Raw genomic sequence first — 20367 nt, 5'->3', positions numbered from 1 at the left:
AATGATGTTGATAGAGAAGATATAATTAAGGTGTTACCAGAGCCAACTCTTGACAACAAGTGTAGTATGATTTTTTCTGTAGATGTTAATCTCTGGCCCAAATAATGTTTGAATTAGTCTTGGTGGTTGGTGGGGGTGCTCACCATCCACTCTCTCAGTGTAGTGCAGCTTTGGGTGTCTGCCCTTTCCTCTCTTCCTTCCTTCCTCTTCCACCTTTCCTTTCTTCATTCTTTCCTCTTCCTTCTGCCCAGGGGTGACTTTACAGTCCCTCTTCTGCCTTTCTTTCCTTCATTCTTTCCTCTTCCTTCTGCCCATGGGTGACTCCACACTGAGTGACAAACCAAATGGTTTCCTATACACCAGGAAACCATTTACTACACTGGGTGGTAACCATATAACCAAATTATGGTGCCTGGTTGTTTAGTGGGTAATTAAGGAGCTCCAATTGGATTGAGCCTGTGTATGTTTATATCCAAGGGATGGTTGGGGTTTATTGCTCATGTTATGCCACTCGGGGGATGAGTGAAGCTGGTCATTCTCATCTTAAATGTCAGGACCAACTTGCCTAGCCTTGAGCTCCTACACTCCTCATGGGGCAACTAAGATTGGATGATGGATGGATGGATCTCTTGGCCAAATAATGTTTGAGCTATCTTTTGCCCAAATAGTATTTGGTTACCAAAATGTGTGATTATGGTACTGTAACTTTTTCCAGTAGGTTTTCAGTTTTAAATATTATAAAGCCACAGTGATGCTAAGCAAATTCAGTATTTAGTTTCAGAGTTTGAGTTTCAGTAATAATAATCTGTAATTTTTGTGTCTCTTAACCAATGTTGTTTGCCTCAGTAATTACAAAGCCTAAGGTAAGCTACATAGCTTCAAGGTTTGAGTTCCAATTATTATCTTGCGGCCAGTAATGTACGTGTACTAATGTGTAGTTTTTATGATGTATCTCTCCTAATTGGTGTTAATGTATGAATGTGGTTAGCATGAGTAGCATAAGTATGGAAACTGTGTGCTCAACATGTGAAATTTAGCAACAGGATAGAACACTTTTTTTTTTTTTTTTTAAGAACAATGTTTGGAATGGACTCTCGGTTGTTTTTTGGGTCTGGAAAAGTTTATGAATGATCTGTGATTATTTTCATCACAAAATGCCTCATTGCAATGTGATCTAATGTTCAGTATTGTGCTGTCAATTTAAAGGTTGAAAAAAAGAATATTTTTTTTTAGTTATTTTTTTATTTAGTCACCACTGTTGTGTGCAATTTTTTTTCTCAGTTTTTTAAAGAACTTTCTAAGTGTCCGAAGTAAGCTTGGGCTGACTGACATTAGCAACCATTAGGTGTACTCTTGTTTAGACACCTATTGACTTTCCCACTTAAAGTTACACAGACCTGTCCGAAGTGACCCAAACTCATGGGTAACTTTGGACGCATTAATATCTCTAATTGCACTTGCAGTTTGTCTTCATTTTTGTAGGCTTCAACGTGCTTACATGAATCAGCCTTGGTCACCAAATGGCGGCTCTCCATGCTGCACGATCTCTGGCAGCTTCTCTATTTAGTCCCTTAACCCTGAGGTCACACTCAATGACCTCTTCCCATGTCCATTTCAGCCTACCTCTCACTACACTACCCCCAACATTAACACTTCTTGCTTTGTGCACCCTATTATCAACCCCCATCCTCTCCACATGCCCAAACCATCTCAATCTACCTCTCATCACAACACCAATACACTCTAGTCCCATCCTGCCTCTCAACTTCTCCATCGTAAACCTAGCCCCCCTAGGCCTTGCACTGAAGGACGTGCTGCACATCCACATAACCATTTGCCATTTCTGTTCATTTGAGCTTACGAATATCCTCTTCTTTTACTTCCCAGGATGCACTACCATACAGCATTACACTCTAACACATGCCGCATACAAAGATCCCATAGCACAGAGGGAGAGCCGTTTCTGTCAGGAGAGGCATCAGCTCCCTGAACTTCTTCCAGCCACTCCTCACTCTAGCCACAGACATGTTGTGTGTCCTCCAGCACATAACTATCTATCTACTATCTACTACCAGATGCCACAATCCCGTAAGGGGTGGCCATTTGACTCTGAGTTATTTGTTTTACGGGGAGGAGCACTAACCCTCCACCAACCCACTTGTTGACACGTAGGGAGGACTGGGCAAATTTGGGCTGTCTGGACATTGCTACTCCTCAAATAACAAACTCTTCAACACACTCAAGAAACTTACCAGCAAGTTCAGTCCTTTCATGCCTGGCAATATCCACATGCTCTCCCTGACACACCGAACACATGAAATCAGCATTGTCTTGCAGTCTACATCTAATATCATTATATCTCTTATGCACCCACTTATCAAACACTGCACAAAATGGAATTACTTCCCACACCCTTGTGACAAATCGCTCATGGCCACTTTCCCTCTTCTTTGACAGTACCACCCCCAGCCCTAGATACCATCACTTTTGTTTTATCTGCACTTACTCTTAAGCATGTGGAGTGACGTGGAGGGACAGGTTGACGAATGAAGAAGTGAAGGAACGTTGTGGGGTAGATGTGGATGTGGTTGAAAAGATTAGGAGAAATACACTGAGGTGGTTTGGACATGTGAAGAGGATGGAGAATGAAAGACTGACTAAGAGGGTGTATGTAGGTGAGGTGGAGGGAGGGAGAGGGAGGGGTAGACCGAGGATGAGGTGGAGGGATGGAGTTGAGAGGTATATGAGGGAAGGGGGGGTGAGTTGGGGGGAGGGGAGTCAAATGGTGGGTGACAGAGTGACTTGGAGGCGTTTTGTCTGCGGCCACCCTTTGTGGGATTAGGGCGTTGGGCTATAGATAGATAGATAGACTCTTAAGCCGTTGTATCCCATACCATCTCTCCATTTCCTAAATCTTTCCTCCACCTCCCTTTCATTCTCAGCAGTCAACACCAAATCATGACCGTACAACATCTCGCACGGGAGTCCAAATCTGAAGTCACATGAGAGGGCTTCAAGCACCCTGATAAACAACAAGGGTCTCAAGACTGACCCCTGATGCACACCCACATTCACAGAAAACTCATCACTCAAATCTCCATTCACTCTTACCTGGGTGCGAGCATCCACATACATGGCCATAACGACCTAACCCAGCCACTCCTCGATCCCAGGCTTTCTCATTGCCCACTTCACCACTTCTGTAGGGACTCTGTCAAAGGCCTTCTCCAAATCAATTCTTTCGTATATTTTTCTCCTGAAGCTGTCAAACAATGAATATGGCATCAGTGGTTCCTTTGCCTGGCAATCCCAAATTGCATCTCATCAATATTCAGTCTTTCTCTAATCATACCTTCAGAAACTCTCCATTACCTTCATTATCTTGTTTATGAGCTTTATACAGTACCTCTATAATTTCCTCTTTCCAAGGCATCACCCTTCCCCTTGTGTACATTTACAATTACACTCTTTGCAGTATTACTTCTAATTTTTTTCCTTTTCATAGGTTCAAATGCCACTTGCTCTGGCTGCACATAGACACTAACAAGGCGTTAATAATGCAACTTTGCACTATGTTATGCCCCCCAAAACTTCAAAACTGTCCAAAGTTACTCCGTTTTGCGGTAGCGATTTGTCATATAGCAAGGTTGATATGACATGGATTCGGTGGGGATAGGGAGGATGCCTGTGACATCATCATCTGTCCATCCATCCATCATCCAATCCTGTGTTGCCCCATGAGGAGCATAGGAGCTAGGCAAGTTGGTCCTGACAGTGAAGATCAGAGTGACCAGCCTCATTCATCCTTGAGTGGCATTACATAAGCAGTAAACCCCAACTACCCCTTAGATATAAACCTGCACTGGCTAAATCCGATTGGAGCTCCTTAATTACCCACTGAACAATCAGACGCCATAATTTGGTTATATTTTTACCACCCAGCATAGTAAATTGTTTCCTGGTGTACAGAAAACAATTTGGCTTGTCACTCAGTGTAGTTACCCATTGGCAGAAGGGAGAGAAAAGAATGAAGGAAAGAAAGACAGAAGCGAGAGTGTAAAGTCACCTGTAGGCAAAAGGAAGAGGAAAGAATGAAAGAAAGAAAGAAAGACAGAAGAGGAGGGAGGGAAGAGAGGAAAGGGCAGACACCCAAAGCAGCACTACATTGAGTCTAAAATCTCAAAAAACCTTTCCCTTTAGGCTTGCCTTCAGTAGCACCACACTTTCCACTAGGGGTAGCATCCTTGCCGGAGGCAATTTCCAAGTCACAAGTGTCAGTATTTCCTGCAGTAAAACTTCATTGTAACTGACTAATTGGGGCCCAAGCCATTCAAAAAAAAAATCAAAAGTCCAATAAAAGCAAAATGTGGACTTCCCCCTGCTAACCCGGACTTCTTCCGATACAGTATATCAGACATTAGTCCGGATCGTACCAACGGTTTTTCACTACCATTGCAGTACTGTACTGTATTATACATTCACCACAATACACCTCTCCCCCACTATTCGACAGGGATTCATTCTATAAAAAGTGATTGAATAACGAATTTGTCGAATAACAAACCGATTTTTCCCATAAGATTGTCGAGAAATAGAGGGGTTAGGTTCCTGACCACCTTCGTCACTCAAAAAATATTCAGTAAAGATGGAAAAAATACCGGTATACATGAACGAAAGTGACAGGGATTTGAGATGTTTTCTTATAGACCTACGTTCTCAAGGAAAATTATTTTAGTACAGTACTACATACATCTCAGATGATTTACATTTGATTTTCGATCAAAAAAATATTGGAGAACAAACGAAAGATAATTATCGATATTAAAGAAAACTGCGTGAACGCTTTCGATACATTGCTTATTGCCAATCCCGCTAACTGAACATGACGTCACCACACCGAACAAACTCAGATATAGTCAATTTAAAATCATAAATAGCAGTGGAGGAATAACTGGAAGTGCTGAAACCTAATTGTGGGGCTTTGCCCCCAGGACTCCCCAGTTATAACATACCAAACCTAGTGCAAACTAAGATGTGCAAAACATAAAACTGGTGCCAAAATAGTATTGTGCATTAAGAGCATTCGTTTAATCATTGGTGCAATTGTCACCAGGGTTACTTTTTTTTTTTTTTTAACCAAATGTGGGCCAATTGGTAATGAAAAATTCGTTTGGTAATGAATCAGCATGATCCATTACCAAACGGATTTTTCATGTGTATGAAGATACAGAGAATGGAGATGGTAGATTGTCTGCTCTTATTGATTAATCTGCCAGCCTGCATAGCATGAAAATAAGCAACATGCAGCTAATTATAAGGAGAGTGATTATTTCCATTAGTATACATAATTAGTGAGGAATAAATGCTTGCTTTAAGAAATTGGTAATGAAAAGTTAAATTTGGTAATGAAAATTGAGAAGTTTGGTAATGTGGCCACGTTCAGATCTGGCAACCCTGATCGTCACCTGACCATGCAATGGTGAATCACTCATTCAAGTTGGTGAGCACATGACTGTGCTTGACAGGGGTAATAGTAGCGTTCTTGGGTGGAGCCATGGTGGTGCTGTAGTATTCCACGGGACCAAAAAGAAATGCAAAGGGATGAAGAGGCAACCGATCAGCAGGGTAGAGCATAGGAGGCAGGCAGCTCAGCCGGTCTGTCTGGTGGCACGCGGTTTGAATAGTTGAAATGGTGGGGATAACCATGTCAAATAACGAAAAAGAGTATAGATTTATAATGTCGAAACAATGAATTGTCGAATAACACTCGGTCGAAAAACGAGGGTTTCGTGTTTTCAAATGGAACAGTAAGACCTCACTATAACGGACTAATTGGGGCCCAAACCATTCCGAAAAATGCAAAATTCCGATAAAAGCGACATCCGGACTTCCCCCAGCTAATCCAGACTTTTTCCGTTATATCAGACATTAGTCCGGATTGCACGAATGATTTTTAAACTGTTTTGACTACCATGGCAGTACTGTACTGTGTTATAACTTCACCACAGTAATCAAATGGTATAATATACTGTAATAATACTGTACTGTACATTGATGAACATATCTTTTATTTACCTTATTGTTGTGAACATAGCTGAAGTGGTTAGGCAGTCCAGACTGCTTCTGGCTTTATCGGACTTTTTCTGATATACAGTATAGGAATTTAGTCTGGTAGCTTCTCGAATCCGATAAAGCGAATTCCGGTCTATTGAAGTCCGTTATATCGAGGTTTTACTGTATAATATACAGTGCAGTCAGTAGTTTCACAAAATATACTTCCGCGAATAGCAGTTTCGCAACACAAAGGACTGTTCCTCAGCAAGGAGTCTCGCGATTTTACTGAGTTTCACAAGCCCCCGGCAGCGAGTGATCTCACACACACACATCTCCTCAGTCACTTGTTCACGACATTGGTGAGCTTGATGAGCTCCCACTGGATTTTGAGGGCTTTGATGTTGAGGCATCGGGAAGTGGTGGTGTGGGGGACTCAACAGTGGTGGCGGGGAACAGTGAGGGAGGCAGGTGATAACTAACCACCGCTACCAGCCTCAGAACTCATCTACAAGCCTCATCAACCAGTACAGCCTGTGTGTCATTAGTTGTGTCATTAATGGGTAGCTAAGGGGGAATGAGGTGGCTCACACCAGAACCAGTTACCACTTATTACACGTAAAGTACAGTATATGCACGAGTTTCGCAAGTTTTAGTTTAGTGACGCTATTATGGTAACAGTTAGACACGAAACAAGTGAGTGCACTGTATGTAATAATACTGTACTGTACACTGACAAACATGTCTTCTGTTTACCTTATTGTGATGAACGTAGTGGAAGTGGTTAGGCAGTCCGGACCACTTCTGGCTTTATCGACTTTTTCCTATACAGTAATCACTCCAATATCCGGATCAATAGAGCCATCGGTAGGTTCGGATATTGGTTTTGTCCGGATATTGGGCCCCAGCTTATGGACTTGTACTTACGGACCCTAACACAGAGAAACACCTATACAACTCCCTCCGGACATGCATAGCACCTATTTAACACCCAAATCACACCAATAAGGCACATAAATGACTGAAATAAATGCAATAGACACATAAAATGTGGGTTTAGAAGTATGTTCATACATTAATAAACATTCTGGTACTTATGGACTCTAACCGAACCTAACCTAACCGAACCTAACCGAACTCTGAAAAACCCATTCCTACTGCACATGCATGAGGTAAGTTTAGTATGGAAAGAAGTACAGTATGACACTTTCTGGTAAGTATAGTATGGGAAAAAATACAATATGAAACATTCTGGTAAATATAGTATGGAAAATAGTACAACATGAAACATTTTGGCTACTTACAGCAAGTCCCTGGCCACCTCGATGAATAACCGCCTCCTCTCGGACTCTGACAGTAAGAACGATTTCCTGAAGCACTTGCACTACACTCTTCCTGAAGTCTTGCACTGAACTTAGTCACTAACACACAGAAGTCCGTTCTTTTCACAGTGTTCACTTTAGTCCAAATAATGTTCCATTAAATTTAAGTGTTGCACATTAACTTTTCCCAAGTTTTTTAAGTTTCCAAAGCCAAAACAAAGAAGGTTAGTTACGTTAAATTTCTTTTCTACTTAGTCTTTTCTCCCAACTTGAAAACCTTAACACAACACACCGTTTTTTTCACTGCACAACACTCAAAATTCCCGTGTGGTCTAGTGGAGAAGTTCTTGCTGTTTATTCACTGTCAGAGCCCGAGAGTATCACTGGCAGGCGTCCAAGGGGTGCATCGGTGGGTAGTGGTGATGGCGTACCGACTACAGAAGACTCTGAAGACAGCCGCAAACTCACGTCGAGCGGTGACTCCACTGTAGCTGATGTGCTGGGCTGTGGCTCGGAGCATGAGGGCCTGTCTTGGGGAGGCAACGGAGTGGAACCAGGGCTTGGCACAGCGGGGGTCACGGGCCTGAAAAAACTGTCAATCGTTGACTGACGCAAGGACCGACGATTCTGGCGATTGATGATGCGCTGCCGGAAAGCACGCACTTCCTCCACGAGTCCCAAGGGCCCCATCTCCCTGTCGCAGTCCGGGTGTTCCAGGTAGTCTAGGACGAACTCTAGATGTTCCCGGAGTGCGCTCAGCTTGGGGATGGCTGGAGTAGTGTCCTGCTGGGCGGAGTCTGCATCATCATCGCCTTCGTCGTCGGAATCTTCAAGTTCGGGACTGACACCAGCAACCGAAGACGCGATCTCGATATCAGACAACGTCTGATACCCAGGATCGCCCTCGCCGTCGTCCAACCACTCACGAACATCGTCCACATCAACATCGTCGCCGTGCGTACGTAGCCGTGCATGGAAGTCATCCACGTCAAACCCTAGGAAATCGTACTCCACATCTGTTCCGAGAAGCAGACGAGACCAACCATTTTCAAGAGTTTTCACAGGGACTTCCTTCCATGCACTAGCCCAGTTGTACAGCGCAGACTTGATGTTGTAGCGGCGAAGGTTTTCCAAAGTCCGCTTGCCTCGAGTGTCACGTCCTTCCCTGCGCTCGTCCTCGTCCTCGAGAACCACCATCACCTCGTCCAGGAACTTCCGACGGTACAGGCGCTTTGTTGCCACGATCACTCCTTGGTCCATTGGTTGAATGAGAGCAGTCGTATTAGGTGGCAGAAACATGCACCTAATACGGCCATTCTCAGCAACCAAGTCCTTGTCGCACGGGTGGGCAGGTGCATTGTCGAGGAGAAGGAGAGCCTTTACCTGGTCGCGAGGAATTCCCAGTGTCTTCGTCTGGTAATGTATGACCTCCTTGACGAAGTGATGGTGAAACCAGTCTTTGAAAAATCACAGCTGTGAACCATGCTTTCAAAGAATGGTACCATACGACAGGAAGGACATCCATCACCCCACGAAGGCACCGAGGCTGTTTGCACGGCCAACAATAACGGGCTTAAGCCGGTGCATGCCGTTAGCATTGGCACAACACAAAGCAGATATCCGTTCCTTAGAAAGCTTGCGGCCAGGTACACGCTTTCTCCGTCTCATCGGCGAGAGTGTTCGTTGGCACCGAGCGATAGAATAGGCCAGTTTCGTCAGCGTTATAGACTTGACCGAGAGTGAGGCCCCTCCCTGTCGATCAAGCCTTTCACCTTGTGCCGAAATCCGTCCACTCCATCCTCGTTAGCGTCAATGCTTCGCCATGTGCTTTACGGTTAGTAAGGCCATGTCGCAACTTGAACGCGAAGAGCCAACCCTCGGATGCCTTGAAGTCTAGGGCGTCGTGAAGCCTTGCAAACTTCTCAGCAGCAGCCTTCAGCTCCGTTCCACGTACCATCACACCAGCTGCACGTTGCTGTCGATACCAAATCAACGTGGAGCGGTCGATCTCTGCATACTTGGGAGTAAACATAACCTTCCTCTCCACGTTGCGTTTTGCTTCTCGACGAGAAGTCAGCCGTGTACTGCATGAGCTTGTCTCGGGAACGCTTGATATCAAACAAAGTCGACCGGGCCAGGTTGAACTCGCGGAGAATGCGAGAGGAAGACCAACCCGCATCAACCTTCTCCAATATCTCCCGTTTCTTCTCCAGAGTCAACACCACTCTCTTCCTTTTCTCAGGAGGCGGGGCCATCATCACACACACTAAGAGTAGGGCAGAGAGCAGCAGGAGGCCTTGCAGCAAGTACGGCACCACCACAAAAGCGAGCACGTGGGCAGCCATGACGAACAGCGCAGGTCCAGTCGCGGTGAGAGACAGGCGGGAAGTGGGGATGATGCAGCGGCGCTCTATCGGACGTCGGAGGAATGACGAACCAAAACAATGCTCTCACGCGGCGCGCGCGGCAAGTTCAAATTACGGACGGCAAAAAATCGGGTTTTTTTCCAATTTTTTTGGATTTTCGGACCATTTTGGGAATGTTTGATCCCAGGACGATAAGGTTCGGTTAGTGGGGATGTTCGGTTATTGGGCGTCCGGATATTAGAGTGATTACTGTACTTAAGAATTTAGTGCGATAGGATCCTCGAGTCTGATAAAAGTGAAATCCATTTTATTGCAGTCCGATATATTAAGGTTTTATTGTACAGAAGGTTATTTCACTTAACTTCACACACCCCTCAGTATGCTACACACTTGCACTGTTATTTGATGATAAAAGTGGTATCTCAGTGGCCTTGCACACACGACATAGACCAAAAGAGAGATGATCAAAACAAATGTAAACATTGGGTGGCCATCTTGGCTCAAGCAACTGATTGTCGGCTTGTGCGGGAAGCATCGTGTATGCACAGGATTGTTGTACACAGCCACCAAAATTCATGTATAAGCAAATTTTGCCATCATTATTGCAAAACTGGGTATAACTTTTTGATCATTATTCCAGCGATTGATCACATAGTGAACAAATGTATAGCAAGGCCTTAAATTATCTGACATGATTTTTTCCATTATAGAGGAGGAGAAGAAAAAAAATCTAAAAAGGGAAAGGAACATCAGACACCTGATGCCTTGGTAGCCTTGTAGCAGAACTTACTTTGGTAAGATAGAAGAGACTAATGGGGCTGAGGCTGAGTGGACAGGAGAATGAGACATTTATTGCAGAAAAGAAAAGTTACTTCCAACAAAGCATTGGACCATGTGGGAAGGAACAGTCTGTGGGAGTGACTCATCAGATTTGAGGAGGATCTGCTTAGGGAGGGAATGCAACAGGCTGCCGCCTTACAAGGAGGAAAACAAGATGCTGCCAAGGGAAGGCGAGCTGACAGGAATGGAAGAGTGACAGACAGCACTCGGATATGTCTGAAGGGCATGTCGAAGAGAGCAATGGCACAGGAGCACTCACACTCAGGAAGCTTCAAGGGAATGTAAGCAGAGTGCATCCCCAGAGCATGCAAAAGGGAAAGAAACAAAATAGATGCAAATATTTAAAGAGAAGGGGAGGGGACAGAACTGGATGATGAACACGAGAGGTCATGAAAGGCAGAAAGAAGGCACTGGAGAAACCCTATGATAAGAAAGATCCAAGAGGAAGGAAGAAGAGAGAAGTTCAAGAACTGCATCAGTGAAGGAGAAATGTCAGAAGGAAATGGTCTGAAGGAAGTCAGACAAGTAAAAAATAAAAATAAAAAGCTAACTCACTGTTGATCCATGAAGACATGGTCAACCAGGAAGAAGATGGACACACAAAAAAGAAAGACATTGAGCTAGAAGCACCAAAAGCAGCCACATCCCAGAGAGCCAACACTGTGTGGTCAGAAAAAGGTGGTGCCTGGAAACAGAAATGAAAAAATACAAGCAGTCACATATAATAATCACAGTATTTCAGTGCTTTGCTGGAGACTACAACTCTACCTGGAGGAGGTTCCATATTATGTAGGTGCCCCTGCCATTGTCAGCCATCTTCTCTTTATAGCTAATTACATTACCCAAGGTCTGGAGATGCTTCAGAATAAGATACCTGTACTTAGCTCATGGGCACTAAATTCCAAGGTACTGATGAGGAGCGGACATGTGGTGGCATTGTGCATGCTTGGCAGAGCTAAGCAGCTGCTCCATCCTCCTAGGAGCCAAACCACCTCATGTTGCCCCATCTTGCTGTGGAAAGGACCCTGGTCCGACTTTGGTGAGATGATGTCTGCCAAGGGGGACACTGGTTTGATACACAGCACGGAGTACAGTCTGGTCTTACTATACGACTCTTCACTGTGATAAATCAATAGAATGATAATGAAAAAGTTATTCCCATTTTGGAGTAATGCTGAAATATGTTGCAATTATGCTAGAATGATATTTTTGACACCTGCATTTGAGAATCTCTTGCAAACATGGTGGCACATGCAAACTGTCAGTCAGCTGTCAGAGGAAAGGTGGCAGTCCAGTGTTTACATTGACTGTGATTGTCTGTCTTTCATTCTATTTTGTGTATGAAAGGCCACTGAAACACCATTGCTGTTGCCAAATAACAATGCAAGTGCTGAACCCGCGGCGTCCCGTTGACGTGAATTAACGTCCACACGTTTTGTCACTGCCAATCCCATTGACATTCATAAACACGAATCAATTGCAAGGTCCCTAATGTGCACAATTTTCAATTTTCGCGAGTGATTTTTGGTACGTATACACGGGACACCTTCCTCTACGAGATGCCAGGCAGGGACAATGCCTTACCCAGCATGACCTCCCCCCCCCCACCACCACGCTATTGACTCAGCAATTCACCTGTTACCAGTGACCTGGCCAGTAAAGCCATGTCATGCCACGGTACGAAATTCAGGGCCAAAGTGATTCCCCAATCGATGGCAATGTGGAGGACAAACTTTACATAGCATTAGAGGAAGAAACAGTCAGAAATGATGATCAGGTAATGTCGCCAAAAAAGGTCAGGTATGTTGATGTGTTTGGTGAGTGAAACAGTGCTTATATTGCCTATATTACTGTGTGAAAACCAATATTCTCTCGTTCTATATATAAATTCGTACCAAATAAATAAATGAATACCGTTTATGAGTGGTGTGGAATAGTTACCCTCCCATAGAACTCGTTTTCTTTGGAGCCAGCCTGATAAAAAACACAGTAAGGTGAGGAGGTACTGCTATCTGTTTTGAGTATTTTAAACCTCAGGTGAGCGATTTCTCTATGAATTTTCGATGTTTCTCACCAAAAGTGGAGGTTTGAGCCAAAAAAAAAATTTTCCAAAAATGGTCGGGATTGGGGGGAGTCAGTGGTGGAAAAGTGGTTGGGATGGGGCGGGTTAACAAATATTGCAGTGTGCGATATTAAGTGAAGTGATACCTTTTTCTCTGTGAAATACTGAAACTTGTGACCTGAAAATCGTGTGAACCTTACATACACAGCTTCCCTAATCGGCTGATGATGGGGCCTCCAGTCAGCTGATTGAGCCAAGATGGCTGCCCAGTGTTTACTTTTGCTGTGATTGTCTGCCTTGTGTTCCATTTTGAGCATGAAAGTCCACAAAAACAACATTGCTTTCACCAGACAACAGTAGAAGTGCATGACAAATAGTGCAGGGTGCAATATTAAGTGATAACTTTTCTGTATAATACTGAACTTGTAGCTTGGAAAATGTGTCTGGCAAGCATGCTACCCATAATGGAAAGCATGGTGCTACAAAGGGGTGCCAAGGGCAAGCCTCAATGGGTAAGATTTTTTAGTTTTTAGGTTTTGTAGGCGAGGGCTACCATTCTAACCCTGTTGAACCCATGTTATATCAACTTCACTATACGATAAGTCTTTTTGCGATAGGTTGTCACTTGACATAGCCCCATTGTATGGTGAGACCTGACTATGCATACTATACTGTACCTATAGGATGGCCCTATACAAGCAGTTACTTACCTGTGGTTGATGGGTCTGCCTAGCTGGATAGATTAAAGTTGAACAACAACAGCATATACAGGGGCTCACAAATAGAGGGTTTTACTCTTAATCTCACCATTCTTCAGTGTATGCTTTGTTAGTGAGCTACAGCACCGATGAAATTCACTTTTTTTTTTTTTTTTTTTTTTTTTTTTTTTTTTTAATAATGACAAGGAGGATGTAGAATTTTCTCATGTCTCTTGTTCTGTATTTAAAAAAAAAAAAAAAAAAATCTTATTTAAGAGTGAAATTAACTTTTTTTTTTTTTTTCCCCCCAGGAGAGACAAGAAGAGGAGAGGACTGATTCTTACCCAAGTCTTGTGTTTTCATTTTTTTTTTTTTTTTTTTTTTTTTCCTACTGGAAGGTCAAGGAGAGGAGAGAGCTGAATCTTCCCTTTTCATATGTTTTTCCTACTTAAATTAATTGGAGTCAGGAAATTACTCATAAGCCGGTTTGTAAATCCAGGCCCAGAATTTTACTGAGGGTCTGTTGTGTCAGTGGAAGGTGAAAAAACTAGTATTCATGACTGTACAATCACATTTATTTTTACTCTACTTTCAGGTATGAGCAGTCAAAGCGCAAAGCACTCGAGGATGCTGGCAAGTGAACATCTTTGTGTTTACTTTGTGCTGAGTAATTGTGAAGTGTCTGCAGTAACACATCACTGCTCAAGATTTTTTCATAGGCAGCACATAGGGGCAGGTAATGTTTATAGATGGTGCTTCCCATAGATAGTAGAGTAGATTTGGTTGTCTAATTTGATTAATGGCAAAACAGGTAAAACCCATATACTGTATATGTATCCACTATAAAAATGACTTGTATATCAATTTTGTATAAAGAAGTGACAGTGGTATATTTTAATAATGTTACTGCACCTGATATCTATTTCCCTATCACATAATAAAACTATGCACTCCTTTTCTTCTTTTACTAACATGTCCTACTGTCAAATATTATACATTGTGACGTTCATTTACAGTCACATTTATGGTGTATGGTAACAATTTTCTTGTTTTTGCAGTTTATTTACTTCAGCATGAGTAATATTGAAATATTCTAATCATTATTGGAGAATGTTTATTTGCACGTATTGCATTAATGAGATGCTCCTGACCAGAGAGGGACAAGCACCATCCATCATGAGACATTTTTTCTATAAACATGGTTCTAATCCTGAAGTTTTTAATTGTGACTGTTTTCGTAGATAACTCTGACTCCATGGTCTTCCAGACTTGTGGCCAGAGAAAGACAAGAGTCACAGTTCAGAAGCATGGGAGTTTAGCCATGCTTGAAGACAAAAATCTCCATCATGATGGATGGTGCTTATCTCTTTCTGGTCAGAAAGGTCTTGCATACAGTATACTGTAGTTCAAATTAAGCTACATATGTTGTGTAGCAGGAGTTCTGAAATGCATATTCACAGAATAGAACTAACTATTAACTGAAGATGAATGGCCTCCTTCATTGTACAGTCCTTTACCTTTTGTGAATCCCACCTGCCCATTTTTTCTTGGAAAGTAGGGATATGGTGTTGAGGCCATAATATTAATTGTGCAATTGTTGTTGCTTATCCCCAGTCTGGCTGAGTAGACCCCTCAGATACCAGTAAGCAACTACTTCTGTGGGATAGTCCTACAGGTACAGCACAAGAGTCACGCCCCTCTATGTGATGGGCTTAGGTCAAGTGAAAAAAAGATCACATACTATACTGAGAAATTGCATACTGAGGCTGATTAAGCATGGGTTCAATGGGAATAGGGAAGGGATCAAGGGCAACATAACCTAAAGGCTCAAGAATCATTTCTACCACCTATCTGAAGTAAGTTCTAGTCCAGTGTGAGTCATCACCAAGGGTCCTCTCCATGGCTAGGGGAAAGCGATGTGGTATTTTCCCAAGTTAAAAGTTTCAGTATTTTGTATTGTTTCATATATCTCTACTTGATATTGCACTATTTTGTCATGAATTTTCACTGTTATTTTGTGATAGCAGTGGTGTTTTGATACACATGTAAACACTGGGTGGCCATCTTGTCTCAAACATATTACCATCGGTTTTGCGGTATGGCATGTGTCCACACAGAGTCATCGTTCTCAGCCATCAGAAAAGACATATAAGCAATTTACATTATTGTTAACCTGAAACTGGGTATAAGTTTTCATCAGTCATTCTATCAGCCAGTTGCATACTCAGTCATTGCATACCAGGGTGTGATTGTATGTAAACTGCACAAGGATCCAGTGCCCCTTTGTTGTAGACAGTGCCTCTCCAGGGTCCTTCCCTGTGGTGAGGTGCAGGGAAATATGAGGAAATTTTGCTCATGGGTGGAAGCCACAGCTGCTCTATCCATGGTACATAGTGCCACCTTATTTAGGTTCCTCATCAGGCTCCTCATTTTCAGTCATTCCAAAAAATATTGCTACTTTTTATGTCCATTTTGAAACAGTGAACAACTTGTTTCAATATATATAAAACAAAAGTAATGGTATCTACTGTAGGGCTGGTGGTGGAACTGTCAAAGCAAAGGGAGAGTGGCCATGTGCAGTTTGCCACAAGGGCGTGAGAAGTATTTCCAACTTGTGCAGCGTTTGTGGTAAGTGGGTGCTAAGAGATGTAGTGGTATTAGAGGTAGACTGCAAGCTATTATTGATTTTGTGTGTGCGGTTGTCAGGGAGAGCATGTGGAGATCATCAGGCGTGAAAAGATTGGTCTTGCGAGTGAGTCTTTTGAGTGTGTAGAAAAGTTTTACTCAAGAGACATGTTATGTTCTGGAGGTGGAACTGGAGCTTACTCTGGGGCTAGAATGAGGAGAGTTCTGAGGAAGTTCAAGGAGTTGTTGCCTCTCCTGACACTGAAAGGACCCTCCCTCTGTGCTAAGGGATCTTGGTTTTTGCCATGTGTTAGGAGTATAATGTTGTATGGTAGTGAGACCTGGGCGGTAAAGGAAGTGGATATTCACAGGCTTCAACATACAGAAGTGACGATGATTAGGTGGATGTGTAGTATGTCCTTGAATGCTAGGCCAGAGGGGACTAGGTTTATGACTGAAGAGTTGAGAAAAGGATGGGACTGGAGTGTATTGGTATTGTGATGAGGAGGGGTAGACTGAGATGGTTTAGGCATGTGGAGAAGATGGAGGATGACAATTAAATGTGGAACGTGAGGGGTGTGAATGCTGGGGGTAGAGTTGTAAGAGACTGACCAAAAAAGACGTGGGATAAGGTCATAGAGTGTGACCTCGAGGATAAGAGACTGGATAGGGAGGTTGCCAGTGATAGAGCAGCATGGAGACCCACCATTAAGTGGCCAAGGCTAACACATGCAATCACATCGGAGTCTTTATAAATGATACAGTCTGAACGACGGATGCAATGTTATTTTGTAACTCTAAATCTATGAGTGCCTCATATTTCTACTAGTACAGTAAAAAGAAGGAATTTTATACAGTAGTATGAAATACACCTAGTTCTATCCATTCAGAAATATTCACACTACAAAAAATACAAACAGTAACAGTGCTCTCTTTTGTTATTACAGTCGGTGGCTCAGCTGGACGTAAATTCAGTATCCACTTCAAGCTGTCATTTGCAGATCTTTTGTCATGGTATTGTTGAAGGATTATTAGTTGTGATGACAATGTTTGTCTCTTTAGTTTTGTTTTCTAAGAAGGGACACTAATCCTCCACCAACCCACTTGTTGACACATAGGGAACATGTATTGGTTGGTTATAAGGTTACCACCCAGCATATTATATGATTTCTTGGCTTACAGGAAATCATTTAGCTTGTCACTCAAGGTAGAGTCCCCTGGAGTAGAGTACAGTATCACTACACTGAGTGAGTGGATGATGGGCACCCCCACCGATCACCAATATGGAAGCGAAGCTTGGACCTTGTTGGAAGGACACAAGTCAAGAGTGAGAACAGTGGAAATGAGCTATGTGAGAGGAGCATGTGGAGTTGCATAGAGAGACAGACTGACAGTGAGGAAGAGAAGGAGCATTGTGGTATGGATGTTGATGTAGATGTGATAGATAGTGTTGGATGTGATAGAAAGTGTTAGGACAAATACATTGAGGTGGTTTGGCTGTGTGGAGAGGATGGAGAGTGAGAGACTAATGTGGAAAGTGTATGTGAGTGAGGTGGAGAGGGGCAGAGGGAGGGGGAGACCAAGGATGAGATGGAGGGATGGAATGGAGAGATATCTCAGAGAGGGGGGGTGAACTGGGGGGAGGGCAACAGAATGGCAGGAGACAGGGCAGCATGGAGGTAATTTGTTTGTTGCCACCCCTTATGGGATTAAGGCATCTGGCAAGAGATAGATAGATAGATAGGTGATGATGTGCATAAGGTGTGGTGGGGGCTGCATTGGATTGTGGCCAGAGTGCAGTACAGTGGGGCACCAATTTTCGCGCCTAATTGGGTCCAAAAATAATGCGCGAAAGTGGAATTAGCGAAAGTTGGGGTATTGTCTTTATGGCAAAAAGGCTAATTGGTTCCCAGTTATCCTAAAGTAACATCAGATTTTCATTTTCACTTGCAATACAGTACATCAAATCACTATTGTACATTGCATTGTGAGATACAAACAATAAAAACTGTACAGTACACATTATATGAGGAGAAACATACCACAGAGACCAGGTTGAGGTGTTTAATGGATGTTGGGGGTAAGTATCCGAGGCACGTGGTGGGCTTATTTAGCCACGCCAGACGTATTGGTGCCACCTCTTGCTGCCTCGCTACCACCATGTTGTTTCCTCATACTACGCACTGTCGATTCTGGGATGTTAAATATACAGCAGATTTCACTGTTTTTTGCGCCCTTGTCCATGTGCTCAACTATCTTCCTTTTCATTTCATTATTATACTGCCGTTTCTTCACTCCAACACGATACTCTCTTTTAGCCTTGGCCTTTCCTCCCGACTTTGAATGTCCCGGCCACTTTTTATCACCACCACTGCCTCCCGGCCCTCCCCCCACACCACCAGGCCCTTTCCCCACACTACCAGGTATAGTAGAGGCCATTGAACCGTGAGAATCCAACACAATGGAGCTAGCACGCTCGTACACAATGGCGGGAATGGGTGGACAGAGTGTTGACATGACGTCATTCAAGATGGCGGTGGGTTGCGGGCGGGCGGTGCAGGAAATTCAAAGTTCAAAATATTGTCCCAAACCCAAAATTTGTGCGCGAAAATCGATTTTTTTTCAAGCGAAAGTGGAAGTTAGGGAATATTTGGTGCATGCCGTGAAAGTGGATTCCGCGAATCCTGCTGTAGCGAAAGTTGGTGCACTACTGTAGATTGTTTTTCATTTTAAATTTGGGTTGCTCCTGTAACAGGGAAGACTTGAGGACCATATTGCAGTCTGGTAAAATGCACTTAAGTCCTTCTAGGTTGAATAGTTTCATGATGAGTGGATGTCTGGTGGTTGTTCATAAAGGATGCGCTGAAACCTTCCATCATGTGGGTAAGGATAACTTTTTTGAGCTTCTGTACACTTCTCATTTTTTATTTGGTAGGTGGGGGCACTCACCATCCACTCAATGTACAGTAGTGCTGCCCTCAGAAGCCTGCCCTTTCCTCTCTTCATTTCTTCTCTCCTTTCTCTCTCTTTTGTATTTCTTTCCTTCATTCTTTCCTCTTCCTACTGAATATGGGTGACTTTACACTGAGTGACAAGGTAAATGGTTTCCTGTACACCAGGAAACCATTTACTATGCTGGGTGGTAACCATATAACCAAATTATGGTACCTGATGGTCTAGTGGGTAATTAAGACGCTTCAGTCATATTGAGCTGGTGCAGGTTTATATCCAAGGGATGGTTGGGCTTTATTGCTCATGTAATGTCACTCAAGGATGAGTAAGGCTGGTCAGTCTCAAATGTCAGGATCAACTTGCCTGGCCCCTGGCTTCTACGCTTCTCATAGGGCAACACTGGATTAGATGATGATGAGTATATACTCAAGGAAGCAGTGCTGTTTGCCAAAACAGTGAGCCCCCTTTTCATTTACTGCATCAAGTGGTCTGTGAAAATTTATCATGATAACATATAGAGGGTATTTTTGATACAGTGTTTGTGAATTTGGGAGAAAATATTAATAATAAAATTGGAAACTTTTTTAATGAGGTGCAAAAACGAAGAAAGGAATTTAAAAAATTAGTATGCAGTTGGGAGGGAAGGAAGGAGTCTTTCTTTCCCTCTTTCTTTCCTCTTCCTTTCCTCTTCCTTCTGTCTACGGTTGGCCTTGCACTGAGTGACAAGCCTATTAGTTTCCTGAACTGTACACCAGGAAACCATTTAATATGCTGGGTGGTAACCATATAACCAAATTATGGTGCCTGGTGGTTTAGTGGTCTAATTAAGGCACTCCAGTCAGACTGAGCCTGAGCAGGTTTATATCCAAGGGGTGGTTGGGGTTTATTGCTCATGAAAATGCCACTAAGGGATGAGTGAGGCTGGTCACTGTCAAATGTCGGGACCAATTTGCCCAGCCCCAGGCTCCTACGCTCTTCATGGGGCAACACAAGATTAGATGATGATGGTGATGATGATGAAATTGGGAGAATGCCACTGTCCTTACTCCCTGCGTAGGTAAACTCTTCCGCCTTTGTCTATGAACTCGTACCTTTCCTTCTTGTTCTCATTCAACCAGTCCCAAAGAAGGGTGACCATTCCCAACCCTTTAACTATTGTCCAGTTGCTTTAACATCCTGTATCTCAAAAGTTTTCGAATCAATTCTTAACAGAAAAATTTTAAAGGATCTGTCTTATCACAACCTTCTTTCTGATCGGGACGCTGCACTGGCGATCTTTTCACCTACCTTTCAGACTCCTGGTCATCCTCCTTTCGGGACTTTGGCGAAAGCTTTGCCATTGCACTTGACATCTCAAAGGCTTTTGATCGAGTCTGGCATAAATCTTTAATTTCCAAACTACTCTCTTACGGTTTCTATCCTTCTATCTGTGCCTTCATCTCTAGCTTCTT

The 20367-nt window shown here is 43.2% G+C and overlaps 1 protein-coding gene across 1 annotated transcript in view; it reads left to right on the top strand.

The window, feature by feature from the left end:
- The window catches only part of LOC145412803 (mitochondrial pyruvate carrier 2-like), a 42326-nt gene extending 28038 nt beyond the window's left edge, over nt 1–14288 (top strand). Inside the window, exon 5 of the mRNA XM_080282585.1 lies at nt 13935–14288. Coding sequence (XP_080138711.1) covers nt 13935–13980 — 46 coding nt within the window. The 3' untranslated portion in view covers nt 13981–14288. The remainder of the gene's footprint in view (nt 1–13934) is intronic.
- The last annotated feature ends 6079 nt before the right edge of the window (nt 14289–20367 follow it).

This window comes from Coenobita brevimanus, chromosome 94 (genome assembly GCF_032717465.1).
Source record: "Coenobita brevimanus isolate Jiangsu-jjx chromosome 94, ASM3271746v2, whole genome shotgun sequence".
NCBI classification, from domain to species: Eukaryota; Metazoa; Arthropoda; class Malacostraca; order Decapoda; family Coenobitidae; genus Coenobita; species Coenobita brevimanus.
The sequence above is the reverse complement of the archived record's forward strand: the minus strand, read 5'-3'. Positions and strand labels throughout refer to the sequence as shown.